The 25,590-nt window shown below is 44.6% G+C and overlaps 1 protein-coding gene across 1 annotated transcript in view; it reads left to right on the top strand.

Moving 5' to 3' along the window:
• Positions 1-25,590, top strand: part of sphkap (SPHK1 interactor, AKAP domain containing) — a 138,113-nt gene that overhangs the window by 91,244 nt on the left and 21,279 nt on the right. Inside the window, exon 7 of the mRNA XM_072256941.1 lies at positions 12,037-15,796. Coding sequence (XP_072113042.1) covers positions 12,037-15,796 — 3,760 coding nt within the window. The remainder of the gene's footprint in view (positions 1-12,036; positions 15,797-25,590) is intronic.

The following is a 25,590-nucleotide window of genomic DNA, read 5'->3' as shown; positions in this document are numbered from 1 at the left end:
CCATTAGCCTCCACAGATGCTGCTTGACCTGCTGATTTATGGCAGCATACTGTTTTTGACCTAGATGCTATTGAATCAGCATTTACCTCAACTAATTCCACATTCCAGTTGTCACTTAGACTGCAAGAAGAAACAGTATCAAGGTCCTCAAGCTGCTTCATACATTCAATGAGATCTTTTGCCAGGTGCGATGTTATGGCCATCACTGAATCATGGCTGAAGGATGGGTGTAGTTGGGAGCTGAATGTCTAAGGTTACACATTATATCAGAGGGATAGAAAGGTAGGCAAAGAGGGAGGCGTGGCTCTATTGGTAAAGAATGGCATCAAATCAGTAGAAAGATTTGACATAGGATCGGAAGATGTTGAATCCTTGTGGATTGAATTAAGAAATTGCAAGGGTGAAAGGACATTGATGGCAGTTATATACAGGCCTCCCGATAGTGGCTGGGAGGTGGACCACAGATTATAACAGAAAATAGAGAAGGCAAGTCAAAAGGGCAATGTATGGTAGTCATGGGAGATTTTAACATGCAGATTGATTGGGAAAATCAGGTTGGTAATGGATCTCAAGAGAGGGTTCATTGAATGCCTAAAAAAATGGCTTTTTAGAGCAGTTTGTCATTGAGCCTACTAGGGGATCAGCTATTCTGGATTGGGTGTTATGTAATGAAACGGAGGCAATTGCGGAGCTCAAGGTAAAAGAAACCTGAGGAAACAGTGATCATAATATGGTTGAGTTCAACTTGAAATTTGATAGGGAGGAAGTAAAGTCTGACGTAGCAGTATTTCAGTGGAGTAAGGGAAATTACAGTGGTTTGAGAGAGGAGTTGGCCAAAGTAAATTGGAAGGACCTGTTGGCAGGGATGTCAGCAGAGCAGCAATGGGATGTGTTACTGGGAAAAATGAGGAAGGTGCAGGACGTCTGTATTCCAAAAATGAAGAAATACTCAAATGGTAAAATAGTACAACCGTGGCTAACAAGGGAAGTCAAAGCTATTGTAAAAGCAAAAGAAAGAGCATACAAAGCAAAAATTACTGGGAAGATATAGGATTGAGAAGTTTTTAAAAACTTAGAGGGCAACTAAAGAAAATTATTAGAAGGGAAAAGATGAAATATGAAAGCAAGCTAGCAAATAATATCAAAGTGGACAGTAAAAGTTTTTCAAGTATGTTAAAATAAAAGAGAAATGTGAGTGGAGATAGGACCACTAGAAAATAAGGCAAGAGAAACAACAGGGGACAAGGAGTTGGCTGATGAACTGAATGAGTATTCGCTGTGGAAGGCACGAGCAGTATGCCTGATGTGTGTGTGTGTGAAGGAAGAGAAGTGGGTCCAGTTACAGAAGAGAAGGTGCTCAAAAAGCTAAAAGACTTAAAGATACATAAGTCACCTGGACCAGACGAACTGCACCCTAGGGTTCTGAAAGAGGTAGCATTAGAGATTGTGGTGACATTCTTCTTCTTCTTTTTGTTTTATGGCAGTTGGCACCCAGCTTAATGGTGCATTACCACTACCTTCTGCAGTAACATTAGAAATGATCTTTTAAAAATCATTGGACTTTGGCATTGTACCAGAGGACTGGAAAATTGCAAGCGTCATTCCACTCTAAGAAAGGAGGAAGGCAGCAGAAAGGAAATGATAGACCAGGTAGCCTGACCGCAGTGATTGGAAAGATGTTAGAATTAATTGTTAAGGCTGAGGTGATGGAGTACTTGGTGACACAGGACAAGATAGGACAAAGTAGCATGGTTTCCTTCAGGGAAAATCCTGCCTGATGAACCTGTTGGAATTCTTTGAGGAGATTACAAGTAGGATAACTAAAGAAGATTCAGTGGATGTTGTACATTTGGACTTTCAGAAGGCCTTTGACAAGGAGCCATACATGAGGCTGCTGACCAAGTTAGGAGCCCATGTTATTACAGGAAAGTTACTAGCATGGTTAGAGCATTGTCTGATTGGTAGGAGGCAGCGAGTGAGGTAACAGGATCCTTTTCTGATTGGCTGCCAATGACTACTGGTGTTCCACAGGGGTTGCTGTTGGGACCACTTCTTTTTATGCTGTATAATGTCAGGACATTGGAACAGGGATCCAATCGCAGACCCAGTACTGTGCACACAGTGACAATAATTGAGTAACAAATCCTGAGGTGCAAACAAAGTAGGCAAAGTTCAGGCAGAGATCAAAACATTCAGAGAAATCCAAAAACCAGAATTGGGAAACAGGCAGAGTCAATATTTAGACAGACAGAGTACAGATACAAATGCTGGAAAGGCTCAGGAAAATCCATTGGCACAATCCAGCAACAAAGAGATGAAAACACAGGACTGAAATAGACTGAGCAATAAACACAGAGGCAGATGATAGGTGGAGCACAATGAGACAGAAGTGGCAGCAAATCAGGCAATAATGAGAAACAGGTGAGAGCTGGAATACTCAGTAATACAGGGGCCGGAGTAGAGCAGGAGCAGGGACAGGGACAGGAGCACATGGGGCATGAAAACAAACAAGAGCACATGGCAATACAAAACCACAGACTGACAGCTAGGGGAAAAAGCACACAAAGAGACAGAGTTCAGCTGGAGGTACTGACAGTACTCCACCCCCACCCCACCCCCCCCGCCCACCACAGATGCCTCCTGGCATCACGGCAGGTAGAGCTGGGAACTGGCGATGAAAGTCTCTGATGAGAGAGGGGTCCAGGATGTTACAGGCGGGGACCCAACACCTCTCCTCAGAACCATAACCTTCCCAGTCCACAAGGTACTGGAGGCCATGGCCCTGGCAATGAACGTCCAGCAGTCAATGTACCGTGAAGGCCTCTAACCCATCGATGAGCTGAGGGGGAGAGAGGGGTTTGGGGACAGGACACAGGGCTCATGAAAAGCTTGACGTGGGACACATGGAAGGTAGGGTGAATGCAGTGGAGAGTGGAGGGTAGCTTGAGACGGACGGCAGCAGGGCTGATGACTTTAGCAATGAAAAGGGGCCGATGAAGCGGGGGGGGGGGGTGAGCTTGCGGAAATCCACCTTGAGGGGCAGGTCTCAAGTTGAAAGCCACACACACTGTCCCTGGCGGTAACGTGAGGCCTCAGAGCGATGGCAGTCAGCTTGACGTTTGATCCTAGCGGAGGCACCGAGAAGTGCAGAACAAGTGCGCCTCCACATCCACTGACAACGGCAGATGAACGCCTCAGCAGGTGGAATGCCAACCTCCTCCTCTGGGGCAGGAAACAGTGGAGGTTGGTAGCCAAGGCAGTACTTGAAGGGGGTCAGACAGTTTGATGAGGACGGATGAGAGTTTATGGCGTACTCGGCTCAGTGTAGCAGCTGACTCCACACAGAGGGGTTCTGGGAGACCAGACACCACAATACAGTCTCTAGCTGTTGGTTGGCCTGCTCAGTCTGGCCATTGGTCTGTGGGTGGAATCCTGAAGACAGACTCACAGAGGCACCCAGAAGATTACAGAATGCACTCCAAAAGTTGGATGTGAATTGAGAGCCCCTGTCTGACACAATGTTTACAGGTAAACTATGTAATTTAAAACTATGCAGTACTAGTAATTTGGCTGTTTCTTTGGCAGAGGGAAGTTTAGGTAAAGGAATAAAGTGTACAGACTTGGAGAAACGATCAACTACTATGAGAATGGTGGTGTTACCATCTGATGGGGGAAGACCGGTGACAAAATCCAGGGCAATGTGGGACCAGGGTCTCTCGGGGATAGACAGGGGTTGTAACAGACCAGCGGGTGACCGGTTAGAGTTCTGGCCTTGAGCACAGACAGAGCAGGCTGAGACAAAGTTGCAAATGTCATCTCCCATGGAGGGTCACCACAACCACCAAATGATGAAGGCCTGGGTACACTTGGTTCCAGAGTGACAGGATAACTGGGAAAATGACCCCAATACCTGTGAGCGCACAGAGCTGGGAAGATAAGCATGGTTAGTGAGGCATTGAGTAGGGGCTGCCTCTCTGTCGAGCAGCTTGCACAATGGATTCAATGTCCCATTGCACTGCACACATGAGACAGTGAGCTTGACATCAGGGTACTCAGGGGTCTCAGAGGAGGGAAATCTTCGGGAGAGGGCATCAGGTTTTCCATTCTCAGAACCGGGGCGGAAGGACAGAGTAAAATTGAATCTTGAGAAAAACAGGGACCAACGAGCTTCACAGGAGTTGAGACGCTCGGCAGTATGGGTATGTTCCAGATTCCTGTGATCAGTCCAGACTAAGAATGGCACCTTGACTCCCTCCAGTCAATGCCTCCACTCCTCCAGAGCCAGCAGCTCCCGGTTTCTGACATCGTAATTCCGCTCCATGGGAGTGAGGTGGTGAGGGAAGGCACAGGGGTGTACCCTCTCATCCTTGGCCGAGTGCTGACAGAGAACAGCTCCTATGCCAGCGTCAGACGCATCCACCTGCACAATGAACAGCCGGTCGGTTTCAGGTTGAATCAGGATGGGGGCAGAGGTGAAACGTTCCCTCAGGTCAGAGAATGCTTTTTCAGCAGCAGGGGACCAGGAGGATCTGACAGCCGATGAGGTAAGAGCAGTGAGTGGTGCAGACAGTGTACTGTGATTTCTGATGAAGCGGTGATAGAAGTTAGAAAAACATAGAGCATAGAATAGTACAGCACAGTACAGGCCCTTCGGCCCACAATGTTGTGCCGACCCTCAAAACCTGCCTCCCATATAACCCCCCACCTTAGATTCCTCCATATACCTGTCTAGTAGTCTCTTAAACTTCACGAGTGGATCTGCCTCCACCACTGACTCAGGCAGTGCATTCCACGCACCAACCATTCCCTGAGTAAAAAACCTTCCTCTAATATCCCCCTTGAACTTCCCACCCCTTACCTTAAAGCCATGTCCTCTTGTATTGAGCAGTGGTGCCCTGGGGAAGAGGCGCTGGCTATCCACTCTATGTATTCCTCTTATTATCTTGTACACTATCATGTCTCCTCCCATCCTCCTCCTCTCCAAAGAGTAAAGCCCTAGCTCCCTTAATCTCTGATCATAATGCATACTCTCTAAACCAGGCAGCATCCTGGTAAATCTCCTCTGTACCCTTTCTAATGCTTCCACATCCTTCCTATAGTGAGGTGACCAGAACTGGACACGATACTCCAAGTGTTGATGTTCCCAAAAAGTGTTGCAACTTCCAACGAGTCGAAGGTCGGAGCCATTCGACCACCACCTTGACCTTCTGTTGGTCCATCTGAATGGAACAGCCTGAAATTACATCCCCCAGGAAGGAGATGGTATTGCAGTGAAACTCACATTTCTCAGCCTTCACAAAGAGCTGGTTCTCCAAAAGGCACTGGAGACTCTGCGGACGTGACCTGTGTGTTCAGCAAGGAACTTAGAAAAAAATCAAAATGTCATCGAGATACACAAGAACAAATTGGTTCAGCAGGTCCCTGAGAACGTCATTTACCAGGGCTTGGAAGATGGCGGGGGAATTGGTGAGTCCAAATGGCATGACCAAATACTCGTAATGGCCTGACGTGGTTTTGAAGGCCATCTTCCATCTGTCCCCTTTGCAGATGCGGACAAGATGGTAGGCGTTACGGAGATCAAGTTTGGTGAAAACTGATGCTCCTTGCAATAGTTCAAATGCCAAGGTCATGAGCGGGAGAGGGTAACGGTTCTTAACAGTGACTTCATTCAGTCCCCGGTAATCAATACATGGATGCAAGGAGTCGTCCTTCTTTTCAACAAAGAAAACACCAGCATCAGCAGGGGAAGAAGACAGCCGGATAATGTCTGCAGCCAGAGGCTCTTGAATGTAACTATTCATGGCTTCTGTTTCAGGTACGGACAGGGGATATAGGCAGCCCCTTGGGGGAGATGTGCCAGGCAAGAGGTCAATGGCACAATCATATGGACAATGAGGCGGTAGGGAAGTGGCCCGGGACTTGCTGAACTCAGCCTTAAGGTCCATGTATTCAAGGAGGGATGGCACAAAGATCCAGAAATTCCTCAGGGGGATCTGGGCTTGGAGACAAGGGGATCTGAGCATGACGGAGGCAGGGGTAGTGACAGAGTAGGCTCCAGCCTGCAATCTTGCGACTGAGCCAGTCAATGTGGGGGTTGTGTTTAACTAACCAGGGATGGCCCAGGACAATGAGAGCTTGAGGAGAGTCAATAACATAAAGGGTTAACTGTTCATGATGGTTGCTGGATAAACTGAGACTCACCGGGGCTGTGACATTGGTGAAGTTAGCCAGTCTCTGACCGTTCAAGGTGTTGGTCACCACACTGGAGAGGAGATGTGGGTAACCCCCACTGGGCAGCCAAGCCGGAATTGATAAAACAGCCCTCTGCAGCAGAATTAACCAAGGCAAAGACTGCTCGCCGTTGGACACCCCACTCCAGAGAAGCGGGTATGAGAGTGAGTGGCGTTGAGAGCCGGACAGGGGTCACGCTCACCAGTACTCCTTGTCCTACTGGTGAGCACTCGCTTTTACTGGGCAGGTGGAGATGAAGTGGCCTGGTTGGCCACAGTACAGACAGGAATGGGTGCTGATTCTCCTTTGTCTTTCAGTCGGCGTCAGGCAGGTACGGTCAACTTGCATAGCCTCGGGCTCTGGAACGGGAGTTGTAGATGGGGGCAAGTGGCAGGGCAATGTAGACTGACGAGGAGCTTGGAACTCACTCAATGCCCCCAGGGACCCTCTGGAACCCCTCCCTCTGCGGCACTGCTGAAGGCGAACATCAATACAGATGGCCAAATCCACAAGGGCTTCAAAGGTGGTAGGTAGGTCCTGGGTGATCAGGTCATCTTTGATGTCTTCGGAGAGGCCGTTCAGGAAGGTGTTGTACTGTGCCTCCGAGTTCCAGCCGCTGGAGGTGGCTAGGGTCTGGAACTCTATGGCATAATCTGACACAGATCTTTGCCCCGGTGCACGCGCAGCATTTCACCGGCAGCCTCTCTCCCATGTTTGGAATGATCAAACACTTCTCTCAACTCCTCAGAAAATAACTGAAAACTGATGCAGAAAGGTGAGCCTGCCTCCCAGACAGCTGTTCCCCATTCTCTTGCCCGACCGAACAGTCGGGTGATGACATAGGCTACCTTGGCTCGATCAGTTGGAAATGCTGTTGCAACACACATCAAAGTTGCTGGTGAAAACAGCAGGCCAGGCAGCATCCCTAGGAAGAGGTACAGTCAACGTTTCAGGCCGAAACCCTTCGTCAGGACTAACTGAAGGAAAAGTTAGTAAGAGATTTGAAAGTGGGAGGGGGAGGGGAGATCCAAAATGATAGGAGAAGACAGGAGGGGGAGGGATGGAGCCAAGAGCTGGAAAGCTGATTGGCAAAAGGGATATGAGAGGATCATGGGACAGGAGGCCCAGGGAGAAGGAAGGGGGTGGGGGGGGAAACCCAGAGAATGGGCAAGGGGTATAGTCAGAGGGACAGAGGGAGAAAAAGGAGAGTGAGAGAAAGAATGTGTGTATAAAAGTAAATAATTGATGGGGTATGAGGGGGAGGTGGAGCATTAGCAAAAGTTAGAGAAGTCAGTGTTCATGCCATCAGGTTGGAGGCTACCCAGACGGAATACAAGGTGTTGTTCCTGTTGGTTGGAATTCAAAAATGAGTGTGCACTGGGAAAGAAAAGAGTGGCAGGTACCAGGCTCACCTGAGTACTTTCCTGGAGGAGGCAGATGGGGCTCTTGGCTAGGAGGAGCACATGAGAACGCCAAGGGCAGGGCAGAAGATGCAGTTGCAGAATGTTGATGGGCACTCTGGGGCAGCTGGAGTGACTGAGTCTGGGTCACAAGATCAGCTACATTGGCAGAAAGCGACTCCACTGCCCTGAACACGGAGTCCAGCTGGTTCTGGTGTCTCCCCAGCATCACTCCCTGTTGATCCAGGGTAGCTCACAGATGACCAGGGTCTGCTGGATCCATTCTGGCCAGATTGTACGGTCAGGACACTGGAGCGGGGACCCAATCGCAGACCCAGTACTGTGCACACAGTGATATTAATTGAGTAACAAATCCCAAGGAGCAAACAAAATCAGCATCAAAGTTCAAGCAGAGATCAAAACATTCAGGGAAATCCAAAAAACCAGAAACAGGAAACAGGCAGAGTCAATATTCTGATGGACAGAGTACAGATACAAATGCTGGAAAGGCTCAGGAAAATTCACTGGCATAATCTGGCAACAAACAGATGAAAACACAGGACTGAAATACACTGAGCAATAAACACAGAGGCAGATGATAGGTGGAGCACAACGAGACACAGGTGGCAGCAACACAGGTAATAACGAGAAAGAGATTAGAGATGGAGTATTCAGTAATACAGGGGCCGGAGTAAAGCAGGAGCAAGGACAGGAGCACATGGGGCATGAAAACAAATAAGAGACCATGGCAGTACAAAACCACAGACTGACGACTAGGAGGAAAACACACAAAAGGACAAAGTTCAACTGGAGGTACTGACAGTATATAAATGACATAGACGATGGAAAAGATAGCTTTGTTGCCAAGTTTGCAGATGATATGAAGATTGGTGGAGGGGCAGGTAGTGTTGAGGAAACAGGTAGGATGCAGAAGGATTTAGACAGATTCGGAGAATGGGCAAGGAAGTGGCAAATAAAATACAGTGTTGGAAAATGGATAGTCATGCACTTTGGTAGTAGAAATAAATATGCAGGCTATTTCCTAAACAGGGAGAAATTCCAAAAGTCTGAGATGCAACGGGACTTGGAAGTCCTTGTGCAGAACACTCTAAAGGTTAACTTGCTGTTCGAGTCAGTGGTGAGGATGGCAAATAGTCATAGTCATACTTTATTGATCCTGGGGGAAATTGGTTTTCGTTACAGTTGCACCATAAATAATTAAATAGTAATAAAACCATAAATAATTAAATAGTAATACGTAAATTATGCCAGGAAGTAAGTCCAGGATCAGCCTATTGGCTCAGGGTGTCTGACCCTCCAAGGGAGGAGTTGTAAAGTTTGATGGCCACAGGCAGGAATGACTTCCTATGACGTTCTGTGTTGCACCTCGATGGAATGAGTCTCTGGCTGAATGTACTCCTGTGCCCAGCCAGTACATTATGTAGTGGATGGGAGACATTGACCAAGATGGCATGCAACTTGGACAGCATCGGCTTTTCAGACACCACAGTCAGAGAGTCCAGTTCCATCCCCACAACATCACTGGCCTTACAAATGAGTTTGTTGATTCTGTTGGTGTCTGCTACCTTCAGCCTGCTACCCCAGCACACAACAGCAAACATGATCGCACTGGCCCCCACAGACTTGTAGAACACCCTCAGCATTGTCCGACAGATGTTAAAGGACCTCAGTCTCCTCAGGAAATAGAGAGGGCTCTGACCCTTCTTGTAGACAGCCTCAGTGTTCTTTGACCAGCCCAGTTTGTTGTCAACTCGTATCCCCAGGTATTTGTATTCCTCCACCATGTCCACACTGACCCCCTGGATGGAAACAGGGCTCACCGATGCCTTAGCTCTCCTCAGGTCTACCACCAACTCCTTAGCCTTTTTCACATTAAGCTGCAGATAATTCTGCTCACACCATGTGACAAAGTTTCCTACCATAACCCTGTACTCAGCCTCATCTCCCTTGCTGATGCATCCAACTATGGCAGAGTCATCAGGAAACTTCTGAAGATGACAAGACTCTGTGCAGTAGTTGAAGTCCGAGGTGTAAATGGTGAAGAGAAAGGGAGACAAGACAGTCCCCTGTGGAGCCCCAGTGCTGCTGATCACTCTGTCGGACACACAGTGTTGCAAGCACACGTACTGTGGTCTGCCAGTCAGGTAATCAAGAATCCATGACACCAGGAAAGCATCCACCTGCATCGCTGTCAGCTTCTCCCCCAGCAGAGCAGGGCGGATGGTGTTGAACGCACTGGAGAAGTCAAAAAAATGACCCTCACAGTGCTCGCTGACTTGTCCAGGTGGGCGTAGACACGGTTCAGCAGGTATATGATGGCATCCTCAACTCCTAGTTGGGGCTGGTAGGTGTACTGGAGGGGATCTAAGTGTGGCCTGACCATAGGCCAGAGCAGCTCCAGAACAAGTCTCTCCAGGGTCTTCATGATGTGGGAGGTCAATGCCACCGGTCTGTAGTCATTGAGGTCGCTGGGGCACGGCATCTTCGGCACAGGGATAAGGCAGGAACCCTCTGGAGCCTCAGGCTCAGGTTGAAGACATGGCGAAGTACTCTACATAGCTGAGGGGCACAGGCTTTGAGCACCCTGGTACTGACACCATGTAAATGCCATGTTATCATTCATTTTAAAAGGTCTAGAATACAAGAACAAGGATGTGATGCTGAGGCTTTATAAGGCACTGGTGAGGTATCACCTTGAGTATTGTGAACAATTTTGGTCCCCTCATTTTAGAAAAAATGTACTGGCATTGGAGAGGGTCCAGAGGAGGTTCACAAGGATGATTCCAGGAATGAAAGGGTTATCATACGAGGAACATTTGATGGTTCTGGCTTTGTACTCGCTGGAATTCAGAAGGATGGGGGGGGTGCAGGGTATCTCATTGAAACCTTTCAAATGTTGAAAGGCCCAGACAGAGTAGATGTTGGAAGTATGTTTCCTATGGTCAGAGAGTCTAGGACAAGAGGGCACAGCCTCAGGATAGAGGAGTGCACTTTCAAAACAGAGATACAGAGAAATTTCTTTCGCCAAAGGGTGGTGAATTTATGGAATTTGTTGCCTTGTGCAGCTGTACAAGCCAGGTCGTTGAGTGTATTTAAGGCAAAGATTGATAGGTTCTTGATTGGACATGGCATCAAAGGTTACTGGGAGAAGGCCAGGAACTGGGGTTGAGGAGGAGGAAAAAGAAAGGCTTAGCCATGATTGAATGGCAGAGCAGACTCGATGGGCCAGATTGCCTAATTCTGCTCCTAAGTCTTCTGGTCTTATGGTCTTTTACTTCAGTGCCATTTTCCTTCATTAGCTTCACATTTGATTCCCTTAACATCCAAAAATCAATCAGTCTCCACCTGGACCTTTATCAATAACAGAACCTTCATAGGTCTCCTGAGTAGAGAAATAAGTGAAGATATTTCTTCTAATCTTGGTTCTGAATTATTTTGACACTCTGTGCTTGGTTCCAAATACTCTGACCAGGGGAATTATCACCACGGCATCTACCCTATCAAATCCCATCTGGAATTTATATGTTTCAATCAGCCCACCTCACATTCTTTTACTTTCAAGTGAGTACAGGCACAGGCTGCTTCATCTCAGCTCAGAGACCAAATCCCCCATTACCACAACCTAGCTTTGTATCATCGGCAAAACTGGATCTGTGGTCCTTTCATTCCAATCATTGATATCAATGTCAGGACATGTACCATTCTTGAAGAATTTGATAGCTTGATTAAACGGATAGCATTATCCATGGATTATAATGGAATATGGTTTAAATTGCAACCCTAAAGGCCACTATAAAAATGATAAATGATCATTGACTTTTTTGAGGTAGGATGATGAAGAAATATTGTCATGAGCCCTGCAGTCCTGTGTGGCACACTGTAGAGCATTGGGCTCCAAGGTTTCTAAAGCACCTGTATTTGTTAATTGTTGTCTTAACTAGAGTCGTTAAGCCCTTGTACTTTCTGCTTAATCCTCTCAAGTCTATTATAACTGGCGTGGGTTTTCCAAGTACTGTGATTATTCAAAGTGGACTCCAGATTAGCACTTATCGTGGGGTCCTTGTTCTGAGAATGATTTGTCTCACAGAGTTACTTGGTCAAGCTGCCAATATTTTATTGGATTCTCATCTATAATCTTTTCTTTCTACCTCTACACGGGAGTCTGTTATTTCTCCGCACCTGGGTTCAGTCATTGCCAGTACACACTGAAACACAGAGAGATCAAATTTTATAAATACAAATAATAATTAGTGCACTGGATTAAAGTCAACATTTTTAAATATTTCCATTCACATATCTATATTAATGTACTTTTCAGGATGCAAAGAATATGTGAATTTGGTAAATAAAGTGCACTTGACTGTTTCATTTGTTTTTTTCCTAGATCCTCTGAAGATCAATGGGTTTGATACAGCACGAGGCATTAAAAATACAAAAGCAAAATCTCGGGTTCTCCTGCAAATGCGACAAAAAACAGACAATTTATTTCATCAAAAGGCATGCAGTCTCCAAGATACTTCAGCATACATGTGCGCAGATGAAGAGATCGCTGGAAATGTCCCATTACTTTGCTGTGAGGACAACTACGTTCCTGCAGAAAGGGGTGGAGAAAGGCTTAAGTCAGAAAGAAATGTCAGAGAAGAAGCACTTGCCTTAAAGACTCCTCATGGCAACCACTTTGCAAATTCAAATGTGGATGAACACAACTCTCACACAATTGAGTGTGCTGGTGCACGTCTTCAGACCAACTCTGCAGCAGCACTAGTAGATACATGGAACACAATAGATAAACATAGTTCCTCTCCCCCTCCTGAGGAGAATCATTGCATGGAAGGTGCTTACGCTTCAAATTTAGCAGAATCTGTCTTACAGGATGCCTTTATTAGGCTGTCTCAGTCAGAGCCCACTTTTACAACACAGGCTGCGGTCAGCATCTCCGCAGAAAGTGTTGATGGCCTTTCACCCAGCGATCCAAAGGGAAGTGCTGCAAATCCTTCTTGTCCGTGGAATGTACTTCCTAAAATTGTTATTGTACAAAGTCCAGACAATTGTGACAATGCTTCAGAATGGCAAGAACCTTGCAGACCTATAACAGCTTCTTGCTTGGACCCTGGTCCATTAAGTGAAACTCTAGGTTATGCACAGGAACACAATATTGACCAGAACAATTCTGAGTCAACTGGATTGCCTCCTAATTCTGTAGAAGTAGCTCTGGTCTATGCAGCAAATGTTGTAGGGACTATTTCAAGTCCATATATTACTGAGCGTCTACAGCTGGACCAAGCCTTATATGATGGAAGAGAGAATTTGCCTTACAATAGAGAAAATGGAGATGGAGCCTTACCAAGTGATTCTGAATGTGATAACATGAACTTCTCCTTCTCATCGGCTCTCTACGGTGTGACCCAGGTGGCCAGCGCCATAGGTGTAGCAGGGCTAAGTGATGAGCCAGATGTGAGCTTTTCTGTAGCTTCAAGTGGCCTCCTGTCCGCAGCTGAAACCTCCGGCGCAGTGGCCCTCCAGTGCAGTGTGAGTGTTGGAAGCCGCATAGACACGTTTGCCCATAACATTGCAGAGGTATTATTCAAAGAAGCAGCTACTGTTCTTACAAAGACAGACAATTACAGAAGCGTTGGTGAATTAATGGAATCTGTAGACCGAAAAATAACAGAAACAGTGACACAACCAAAAGTCTCCCATTGGGAGGAATTGCCAAAGGATGATTTTGCCTTGAATATGTCAAATTTAATTCTAAAACATTCTTTTGAAGAAGCAAATAGCAAAGTGGGAATGATATATCAGGAAAAGGAAAACAATTTGGGTGTAAATCCAACCAACATATTTATTGAAAGTGCTAATAAGTCTCTCTTCAGTATATTATATTTCACTTGCAGGAAGATCAAAGATATTGTCAGGCACAGTGATGTTACCATGCTTTTTCAGGATGATAGAATAAAAAACAGTAGGGATTCAGAAATAACCAACAAACAAGAAGGAATATCTGTTAACCATAACCCCAATGACAGAGATGAAAATTTAAATCATGTACCCTCTGGTCGAGGGAACCTGACAGACTCCATAACCTCCTATGAGAAAAGATGCGTAGGGCCAGATCTGTCACAGCAAATTAATCTGAACACAATGCAGTCTCTCAGCAGACGAGGTAGTGACTGTGCAAATATTGCACACAATTTGACCAACCAGCTGACATCGGGGAATACTGGAGCTGCGGTCACCAGTACTGCTGTCCCACAACAACAGCAGAATATATGTGACAAAGATACAACTTCATCTTTCTCCACTGATGCTTTTGACATGGAGAGCAGATGTGGTAGTGGAGTTCAGCCCCGTACGTCTGACTACACCAGTACACTTACAGACACGAGAGCCCAACCTCACCCAGGTAAAAATCAGAACATCCTTATGATGAATCCACAAAGTACATTAAGCCCATCTAAATCTCCATTCCATGTTGAAAAGTCAACAGATACAAGCCTAACAGTAAATGGGTTTGCTGACCAGATATCAAAGACAGTTGTTTCCATGGCAACGGAAATGGCAGCTATTTGTCTTGAAAACACAAATGCCAAGCAGCCATGGTTTTGTCCGTGGAAAACAAGGCTCGGTGACCACGAGAGATTTATCGTCCCACAGGCCGCCTCATCAAAAGCTCTCGGCAGGGGTAAAGAATCTCAGACTACAACTGTCAAGAGACTTAAGCCTCCCAGACTTAGTGAAATCAAAAGAAAAACACAAGAGCAACCTGAGCTAAGGGAAAAACTAATGAACAGAGTGGTTGATGAATCATTGAACTCTGATGATGCCTTAGACCAAATCAACAACTTTGCCCATGAGGTGACGGCTAAAATAGTGAATTCAGCTGAACTAACAGTGATTGACTCTGTGAGGCAAGGGCAAGGGCTAATGAGAAACAGGCTACTGACAGACAGGTGGAGCAGAGGAAAAGGGTCCAGTTATGAAAGCATCCCAGAAGAGGACACGGATTCTAACAGTTCGTGGGCTGCCCTTGGTGCCTTGACTAAATTTGGTCAGCCCAACAGCCAGGCCAGTTCAGTTTCAAAGCAGTCAAGCTGTGAGAGTATCACCGACGAGTTTTCCAACTTCATGATGAATCAGATGGAAAGCGAAGGCTGGGGATTTGACCTATTGTTGGATTACTATGCCAGCAAGCATGCCAGCAATATTTTAAATGCAGCCCTGCAGCAGGTGTGCAGAAAGAATGGGCACCTTGGTGTAAGTACAACGTGTCTGTCAAAGCAATCTAGTACAGAGAGTATAACAGAAGAGTTTTACAGGTACATGCTCCATGAACTGGAAAAAGAAAGCAAAGAGACAAAAGCCAACAAAGAGTTCCACAATATGTTGGTTCCCCCTGCTGGGCGAGCGACTTTATGTTTCAGGCAGTCCTCAATGCCTGACAGACAAGCATCAGAGGGAAGGTTAACAGTGACTCCACCTGTGAAGGCAAACTCCTTTGACGGCTTTGCCCAGAATGATCGCAGAAACACCTTGCAGGTAAATCTAGATAATGTACCATTGTCTGCTAACCTGTACAAATCCTTAACAGACTCTTGTTTATACCGGAAGAACAAAACTGACCACATTACTGACATGCTGATAAGTGAAACTTGGTCCAATTCCATTGAGGCACTAATGAGGAAAAATAAAATTATCTGCGATGACACCGACACTCAGAGTGGTGAACAGTTGTCAGGTGGTGCACAGCAATTTGATAAAGAGAATCCCACCAATATAGTTACAGACACCATTAAAAGTGGGAAATCAATCAGCAGCAGCCAGCGGGGTTCCTTAGCAACTTTAACCCATGACTGTGGCACTGAAAGCAAAATATGTGATTCAGACCTCGCTCACAGAGTGGAGGAAGCAAAATCAGTGACTGACAAGAAATCCTTCACTTCACACGAGTGGGCAGCCGTGAAGAAAAAGAAATTGTCTCACTGCCCAAGGGAAGTCCCTTTAATTCATATAGAGAATGATCAAAAGGAAGAGAGAAATCAGTCTTCTCATGGGAAGGCTGTCAGCAGTACTAAAAGACAAGTGGAAAGGAAACTTCTTGAAGCTGATTCGGAAGGACAAACTGAATCTGGTTCTCTGGTGTACAGGTAACTGACAAACTAAAGTCAGCAATTGTTTACCATTTAAAATTTGACCTGTAACGTTTTTTAAATATTGAAATTTTTGCGACATTACATTAAAAATGCAATGTGACCCCAAATTATACTTGTACATCACCTTGCATGCATTGTGAGTCACATAATGCAAAAAAAAATGATTAATCATGACCAACATTATTATTTAGTAAACGGAAAGAGGCAAGGAAAATCTCCAGCAATAGAATGCTTTTGGAGCCACAGGGAAAATTTTTTTTCAAAAAGTAGATTTTATTCTTGTTAAAAAAAATACAAATGAAGAAAGAGAACAAAACACCCTTTTCAATTGTGGATAATACATTCAGCAGTCCAAACACACACGTAATACCATTGTCCCTCCTATGGTTCTCTGAGGTTACACCCTTTTCATTGTTCGAGGGACTCGCTCACCCAACTCTGCCCCTGCCAGTAAGGAGCCTGTACCGTGGTCCTTCTCCACAGAGCCTTGGCTCAGGCTGCACAGGGTTTCAGGGTCCCTCAATTTTCTTTCAATAAAATAAAATTTATTCATAATAAGCAAAATTATTTACAAGAATAAATTGTGCAATGCCTTTTCATTCTTTACATTCATCGTCAATGCCCTTACTACCGTTCGTCAATAACATTCCTGATACTCATGTGGCACTCTGGGGTGATATACCACGACAATAATCGAGGGGCTTTCTCACCTAACTAGGCCCCTCGCTCTCCAGCAACAGAAGAACCCTACACTGTGGTCCCTGCCCACTGACCCCTTGTGGTGCATCCCTCAGTTTTTCCATTAGTTACCTGAACTAAACACAGACAAAAATCTTCCACCCCCACTTTCTGCTTTCCACAGGGATCGCTCCCCATGCAACTCCCTTGTCCATTCGTCCCTCCCCACTCATCTCCCTCCTGCACTTATCCTTGCAAGTGAAACAAGTGCTACACCTGGCCCAATACTTCCTCCTTCACTACCATTCAGGACCCCAAACAGTCCTTCCTGGAGAGGTGACACTTCACCTGTGGGTCTGTTGGGGTCATATACTGTACCTCGTGCCCGGTGTGGCTTCTTGTATATTGGTGAGACCTGACATAGATTGGGAGACCGCTTTGTTGACCACCTACGCTCCATCCACCAGCAAAAGTGGGATCTCTCAGTTGCCACCAATTTTAATTCCACTTCTCAATCCTATTCAGATATGTCTATCCATGGCCTCCTCCACTGTTGTGATGAGGCCATACCTGGAGGAACAATACCTTATATTCTGTCTGGGTAGCCTCCAACCTGATGGCATGAACATTGCTTTCTCAAACTTCTGGTAATGCCTGATCCCCCTTTTCTATTCCCCATCCACTTTTCCCTCTCTCACCTTATCTCCTTGCCCACCCATCACCTCTCTCTGATGCTCCTCCTCCTTTTTGTTTTTTCCATGGCCTTCTCTCCCTTTCACTAATCAACTTCCCTGCTCTTTACTTCATGCCTTTCCCTCCAGGTTTCACCTATCACCTTGTATTTCTCTCTCTCCTTCTCCCACCTTTTAAATCTACTCCTCAGCTTTTTTCTCCAGTCCTGCCAAAGGGTTTCAGCCTGAAACATCGACTGTACACTTTTCCATAGATGCTGCCTGGAATTCCTCCAGCATTTTGTGTGTGTTGCTTGGTTTTCCAGCATCTGCAGATTTTTAAAAATATTGATCAGCTGTTTTATTCACTTCCCCTCATTTACCTTCAACAACTTCACTGTCAGGGTGATGAACAATGCAAGACAGTCCCATTACTGGATGCAGTTAAGACCCCACACCTTTCTAAGTTATCACCAAAATATTGGCTCTTCCAAAATGTGACATTTACCACATGTCAGGCTTTGAATCACATCCCATTATACTTTCCAAAAGAGATCTAATTAGTTTGAATGAATGAATCAAATTTGCTTTCAATGTTTCCTTGGGGAGTCTGTAACATTGATTGACCACTTTTCAGACAAATAAGGGTTCTGAGTTCAGAGCTGAATTGAACTGAGCTTCAAATGAAGCCTATCTTTAATAATACTGTAACACAAAACAGCAGTTCAACTTTCTCCTTGGAAATAATCACAACACTAGTCTGGTTCTTATGCTGCTTCACTCCATCAATGACAAGACAAAAAAACATGATCAGACGTCAAAGGTCTTAACTACTGTGGACAATTTTAAACCATCTGATTCTATCTAAAATTACTCCAAATATATACAATATAAAAATATCCCTTTTTTTTTTAAAGATGTTGTGAAGCTTAACTTCTGTCACATCAGTGAATGATATGTTACCAGCAATAATAATAGAAAATACTGGAAATTTATAGCATGTAAGACAACTTAAGAATCAAAAGGAACAGATCATATTTCAGATCACTGATCATTCATCAGGCATTCCATATAGAGTTAGAGATAAGGTCATCAGCAGTCCGATGCTCCTCAGGTACAGCCTCACCCTCTGAACATTTCCAGCATTTTCTGCTTTCTTACATCAGACTTCCAGCATCCACTGTATTTTGCTCTGTTGTTAGCAACAATCCTGGAATAGTTACCACTGGCAAGACATATCACCCAAAAGAAACTTTTTATTATTAATTCAAGGATATGGTTCGCTGGCTGAGTCAGTATTTAATTTGCCTTCTATGGCTGCCTTTGGGGAGGTGATGCTGTGCTCTTGAACCATTGTAGATATTGAGGTGTGGGATTATGCTCAAGGAAATGAGGAAGGGAGTTGCAGGATTTAGACCATGCAATGCTGAAGGAATGCAATATGCATCCAAGTCAGATAGTGTGTGGCTTCCAGCTCATGGTATGCACTTGCTTTTGCTGCTCATCCTCCTAGTTGGTGCATAGTGTGGCCTTGGAAGGTGGACATTGAGGAGCCTTAGTGAGTACATCCTGTGGATGGTTCAAGTTGCTGAAATTGTGCATCGGTCATGTCACAACCATAGATAAGGCAACTTTTAACCTCTTGATGAAAGTCATGGTACAGACTGGGAAAATCAAACTTTCATGTAGCAAATTTAAACAGATCTACAGAGAACCAACTAGCTTAGCGATGAAATAAACCTGTCTACGCTGTCTTGATCTGTAAAATTGACCGTATATCCTAATTGCCTCTGAGAAAACTCGTGAAAGATAAACAAACAGTGAGCAAGATCTGAAAAGGTTCCTTCTCTAGGTTTCAACTTTCATGTTTTCAAGGTCCCAAGGACTTTTCTCTATCTTCCCAAGGATTTTATTTTTCTGATTGTTTCCAAGGCTTATTCAATGTGTTTAGGGTTTCTCAATGTCTTCCCCATCTTGAGGACTCCAAAGCCTCCCTCTTGGCCCCACGGGTTCCAAAGTCTCTCAGGATTCTGAGAGACCCCCAACAGACTGAGAGACTGGAGAATCCTGAGAGTCTATCTGGATCTCTGAGTCTCCCCGCCTCTTGAGTTCCCCATGCTTCCCTCTCTAGTTCCCCAGGTCTCTCAAGTCATCCCTGGTTCTCGAGTTTTCAGGTCTTCCTGGGCCATCAAGTGCCAGCTATAGGGAGGGGGATCCTGTAGTGACTTCTTCAGCCCTGTGCAGGGCATCAGACAGCATTGGGCTCTGACGTTTTTAGAGCATGTGAATTGGTTAATTGTTGCTAACAACAGCTATTAATGGTTTAAAGAGTTCCTTGTGTTTTTCTCAAGTGACTCGCTCTTTGTAGTATGGTTTCCTGGTGCTTTTTGTTTAAGTCTGTTAAGTTTATTTTTGATTGGCTCAGAGATTGTTAGCTTTATTCTTGAAGCAGATGCCTGATTAGCTCCAATCGGAGGGTCCTCATTTTGAGAATGATCAGTCTCACGGTGTCACTTGGTCGAGCTACCTCTGTAAAAGCTCTTGTTTCTGTCTCTATATGGAAGTCTTTGGCTCCGATATTGGCAGTACACACCATGGCACTTATCTACCAGCATCACTGAAGGACATCTTGGACAAGTCCCTCATTTGAGACTTCCAGCGGACACTGGTCTGTGGTGTCTCAGGGACTGCGCCTAGAGAGGGGGGCCCTGTCACAACCACGGATTCAGCAGCGCAGTAGATAAGGCAATAGCGCTCGTGAATATGCACGTGTCAGCTAATTATTATTTCATTGTGATGACATTTAACTCCATTCATTCCATTGTAGTATTTGTCAAGACTTGGACACAACAACGCTTCGCTGCCTGCTTGCATTCCGCCTTGCCTGAGAAATTGGACAGTTGAGTCAACTGACTCTGAAGACTAGCGGCAATCATTTAATATTTAGTTGTTCTTTTCAGCTGCAGTGTCGGCTTCGTTTTCCATTTGAGAGTTTTAGTTAGCAGCCCTGTTTGGCCTGGTGTTTATTGTTTTCTTTTCCCTTTTAACACTGCTCACATTAAAGTCTGTGAAATATCGACCCACTTCAGTGTCTCTCACTCCGCACTAGGGCCATATCCGAACCGGGTGACAGATCATGGGAGTGAGTGAACAGTTGGAGATGGGGTGCCTGTCAAATGCGCTGTAGTGTTCTGTATGCTGTCAAACTTCTTGAGTGTTGTTGAAGCTGCACTCATTCAGCAAGTGGAGATTATTCCATCTCACGCTGGTGTTGAGCCTTGTGGACCAGCAGAATGACTCTGGGGAATTGGAACTGAGTTAGTTGCTGATTCTTAACCTCTAACCTGTTCTCATAGTCACATTACGTGTGTGGCTGGTCCAGTTCAGTTTCTGTCAGTTATAACCCACAGGTTATTGATATTGAAGTATTTCCACTGAAGTAATGATAGTTGGAAGTAATCGTATCACTAGTCAGGTTCTTATGCTGCGGTTAGATATGGTTATTGCCTGGCATTTGTGTGGTGTGAATGTTACTTGTCACTTAACAACCCGAGTTTTAATGGCAGTGATAGAGAAATACTTTTCTGCAAGTACAGAATTCCAGCATACTGTGTGACTCTCAGAGAAAAGAGGGTTTGGGTTTCAATAAAGTACTTCTTTCACAAACTGAAGACTCTCAAATAGAATGCAGCCAATTTGCTGCTGTTGACTTGCAGGAGAACACAACAGACTATTTGGTACCACAGGAGCAATGAAATGCCTGGGAAACTAACTTTCTGTAAGCTGAAGGACATCTGCTGGGCAGGGCTCTGGGATTCTCCTTTCCATTTTGAAATATTGCAATAGTATTGTTTCTGTGCAGGGCCCACATCTAACATCTTGCCACAGAATAACTCACTTATGAACCTAGATTATGTACATACTCATCTCAAGTGAAGGAATGGTTTGGACTTTCTGACTCAGTGCTCATGATTGAGAGTGTAAGGTTGATATCTGGGGATGTTATACAATGTGATGGTAGGATAAGGACTGGCATTTGAATTCTTCAGGAAACACACACAAAACGCCGGAGGAACTCAGCAGATCGGGCAGCATCTATGGAAATTAATAAATTGTCAACGCTTCAGGCCAAGACACTTTTTCAGGACTGCAAGAGAAAGGGGAAGACACCGGAATAAAATTTGGTGGGGGAGGGGAAGGAGGAAGGTGATTGGTGGATGGGAAAAGTAGAGGGCTAGAGAAGAAGGAATCTGATAGGAGAGGAGAGAGAACCATGGGAGAGAGGGAAGAAGGAGGGGCACCATGGGGAGGTGATAGGCAGGTGAGGAGAAGAGGTAAGAGGTCAGAGTGGGAAATAGAAGAAGAGGGAAATGGGAGGGGGAAATTACTGAAAGGAGAAATCAGTGTTCATGCCAATGTTCATGTCAGTAGTATCTCAGCCCCATTCACTACTATAGGTGGGGACAGAACTGTCATAGGTCATAACATGCTGCTTTTGTGTTGTCCTGCAAATAACCATTCAAATATTATAATAATGATAATAATCAAGAAAGACCCATTAGTTACCTTCATTTAAGAGACTGATAATACATTTCAAAAGCTCTGAAAAATCTGCTACCATTTAATCAACAGAATCTTTCAGGATTCAACCATTTAGTTTGTCTCAATGATTATTTCATTCCAGTTCAGAGCAGATTCTCATTGGTTTCCATCTCTTGGGCTGCACCTCAGGGGTGATCTTTCTCTCACCCAAGATGATAGTTTAGCCTTGAACTTCAGACTGGCTGTCAGAAGCTTCTGTAGTTACACTGCTGTCACCCAGAGAAGTTAGTTAATGAGAATTCTTCTCTAGGTCAAAGGGGGATCATCACTGTTAGAAAGAAAGTATCCATTATTACAAAATGTGGTTATGTTTGTGTAACAGCCTATTTCAGGTAATTATTAGAAAACTGAATAATTACTGTTGATATGTTCAAGTCCCGAAGGTGTCTTATTAGCCTAAGGCGTGCAATAGAAATATAAACTCTCAGTGCTGGGGAAATACTGTTTTGTGTAAAGGCTGGTTCCAGTTGAATTACTAACCCTAAGTGACATGTTGCAAGTTATTAATTGACTAGAATAAATGAGTTTGTGGCAGCATAGAAAATAAACTGGTTTAGAGACAGAAAGGAGAGAAATGGCACGCAGTTATTTATCAAACTGGTGGACTGTTTCCCAGAGGTCAGTAGAGCTTTTTTTTAATACATATTCATGGAAGACAAGACTATGGAGGATAACATTTTCAAGTTTGCAGAGGATTCAGCTTGGAGGTGTGGTGAGTAGAGTGGAGAGTAGTGGTAGATTTAAACAAAGCAAAGGCTGTGAAAATAGGCAGACATGCAAATTATATTTAATCCAGACTAGTACAGTTTGAGAAAATAAATGAGAGGTAATACAGAGTAAGGGTACAAATTTCAACAGCTGCAGCTCAAGAGGGTGCTGGTGTACATGTGAATAAATAGTTAAAAAGTACTTTGAGAAAGTGGACATCAGCAGGAAGGACAGCAGAGCAGCAATGGCTGGAGTTCCTGCAAAATATGAGGGAAGTGCAAGACAGACATATTCCAAATCAGAAGAAATTTTCGAATGGAAAAAGGACACTACCGTGGCTGACAAGTGAACTCAAAGCCAAAGTGAAAGCAAAAGAGAGGGCAAACAAGGAAGCCAAAGCTAGTGGGAAGGTAGAGGATTGGAAAGCTTTTAAAAACTTAAAGAAGGAAACTAAGAAGGTCATTAGGAAGGAAAAGATGAATTATGAAAGGAAGCTGGTGACTAACATCAAAGAAGATACTAAAAGCTTTCTTAAGTATATAAAGGGTAAAAGAGAGTTGAGGATAGATATAGGACCAATAGAAAATGACGCTGGAGATACTGTAATGAGAGACTCAGAGATGGCAGAGGAACTGAATGCGTATTTTACATCAGTTTTCACAGTGGAAGACATCTGCAGTATACTGGACATTCAAGAGTGTCAGGGAAGTGAAGCATGTGCAGTGAAAATTACGATTGAGAAGGTGCTCAGGAAGCTCAATGGTCTGAGGGTGGATAAATCTCCTGGACCTGATGGAAAGCACCCTTGGGTTCTGAAGGAAGTAGCTGGAGAGATTGCAGAGGCATTAACGATGATCTTTCAAGAATCGCTAGATTCTGGCATTGTACCGGATAACTGAAAAATTGCAAATGTCATTCTGCTATTTAAGAAGGGTGGGAGGCAGCAGAAGGGAAACTATAGACCTGTTAGCCTGACATCAATGGTTGGAAAATTGTTGGAATCGATTGTTCGGGATGAGATTACGGAGTACTTGGAGGCACATGACAAGATAGGCCAAAACCAGCATGTATTCCTGAAAGGAAAATCCTGCCTGACTAACCTATTGAAATTTTTTGAGGAAATTACAAGCAGGGTAGACAAAGGAGATGCAGTGGAGGTGGTGTACTTGGATTTTCAGAAAGCCTTTGACAAGGTGCCGCACATGAGGCTGCTTAGCAAGATAAGAGCCCATGGAATTATAGAGAAGTTACTAGCATGGGTGGAGCACTGGCTAATCAGCAGAAAATAGAGAGTGGGAATAAAGGGATCCTATACTGGCTGGGTGCCAGTTACCCGTGGAGTTCCACAGGGGTCAGTGTTGGGACTGCTGCCTTTTACGATATATGTCAATGATTTGAACTATGGGATTGATAGATTTGTGGCTAAATTTGCCAATGATACAAAAATAGGTGGAGGAGTGAATAGTGTTGAGGAGACAGTGAGCCTGCAGAGAGATTTAGATAGTTTAGGAGAACGGGCAAAGAAGTGGCAAATGAAATATAATGTTGGGAAGTGTATGGACATGCACTTTCTCGGAAGAAATAAACGGGCAGACTATTATCTAGATGGGGAGAGATTTTCAAAATGCAGAGATGCAAAGGAACTTGGGAGTCCTTGTGCAGGATACCCTAAAGTTTAGCCTTCAGGTTGAGTCAGTTGTGCAGAAGGCGAATGCAATGTTGGCATTCATTTCTAGAGGTATAAAATATGAGAGCAGGGATGTGATGTTGAGGCTCTATAAGGCACTCGTGAGACCACATTTGGAGTATTGTGTGCAGTTTTGGGCTCCTTATTTTAGAAAGGATACACTGACATTGCAGAGGGTTCAGAGAAAATTCACGAGAATGATTCCAGAAATGAAAGGGTTACCATATGAGGAACATCTGGCAGCTCTTGGGCTGTATTCCCTGGAGTTCAGGAGAATGAGGGGGGATCTCATAGAAACATTCCAAATGTTAAAAGGCCTGAACAGATTGGATATGGCAAAGTTATTTCCCATTGTAGGGGAGTCTAGGACAAGAGGGCACAACTTCAGGATTGAAGGATGTCCTTTAGAACAAAGATGTGGAGAAATTACTTTAGTCAGAGGGTGGGAAATCTGTGGAATTTGTTGCTCGAGCGGCTGTGGAGGTCAAGTCATTGGGTGCATTTAAGGCAGAGATAGATAGGTTCTTGATCAACCAGGGCATCAAGGGGTATGGGGAGAAGGCAGGGGAGTGGGGATGACTGGAAGAATTGGATCAGCCCATGATTGAATGGTGGAGCAGATGTGATGGGCCGAATGGCCTACTTCAGCTCCTATATCTTATAGTCTTATGGCCTTATTGGGACATTGAGCTATGTTGAAACTTTATAAAATACCATTGAATTGACAACTGGAGTTTTCCCTCCAGTTCTGATTGCCATATTTACTTGAATAGATCCCAGTACAGTATAAGAAATTTCAACTACAAAGAGAGACAGGCAAATCTGGAGTTGTTCTCCTTGAAGCAGAGAGGCTGAGAGATGATTTAACAAAGGTACACAGAATATTGGTGACACAAGAGACTGAAAATGCTGCAATCTGGAGTAAAAAAGTATCTTCTGGACAACTCAGTAGATTGAGCGACATCTGTGTGAGGACAGGAATTGTCAATGCTTCAGGTGAATGCCCTGCACCAGAAAGGTAGCAAGCATAGAAAGGAGAAGGGGCGGTGAGATGGGAGTCCAAGATGATCAGTGGACTGAAGAGGGGTGTTAGATGCCTGCTGTATTTCTTTTCCTCAAATATATTTTTTGAAAGCCGAAGTAGAATTTGCTTTCACTATTCTTTCAGATTTTATTTCCTTTGGTCACTTTTAGTTATTCTGCCAATCATTTTATTTCTGTGAATAATTTCTTTTCACTGTGTAGACCCCTCGGGGTTTTGAAACATTCCATCAAATCTGCTCTCTGTTCAAAGGACATCTCTGGCTTCTCTAATGCACCAATATTCCTGGGCTTTCACCACTGGGACCATTCAAGCACCTCTTTTCTCCACCCCCTCTAAGGCCTTTCCATCCTTCCTAAAATGCTTCAACAAAAATTGAACATAATTAGCCAGTTGCAAC

Source organism: Mobula birostris, chromosome 4, assembly GCF_030028105.1.
Source record: "Mobula birostris isolate sMobBir1 chromosome 4, sMobBir1.hap1, whole genome shotgun sequence".
Taxonomy (NCBI): Eukaryota; Metazoa; Chordata; class Chondrichthyes; order Myliobatiformes; family Myliobatidae; genus Mobula; species Mobula birostris.
The sequence above is the reverse complement of the archived record's forward strand: the minus strand, read 5'-3'. Positions and strand labels throughout refer to the sequence as shown.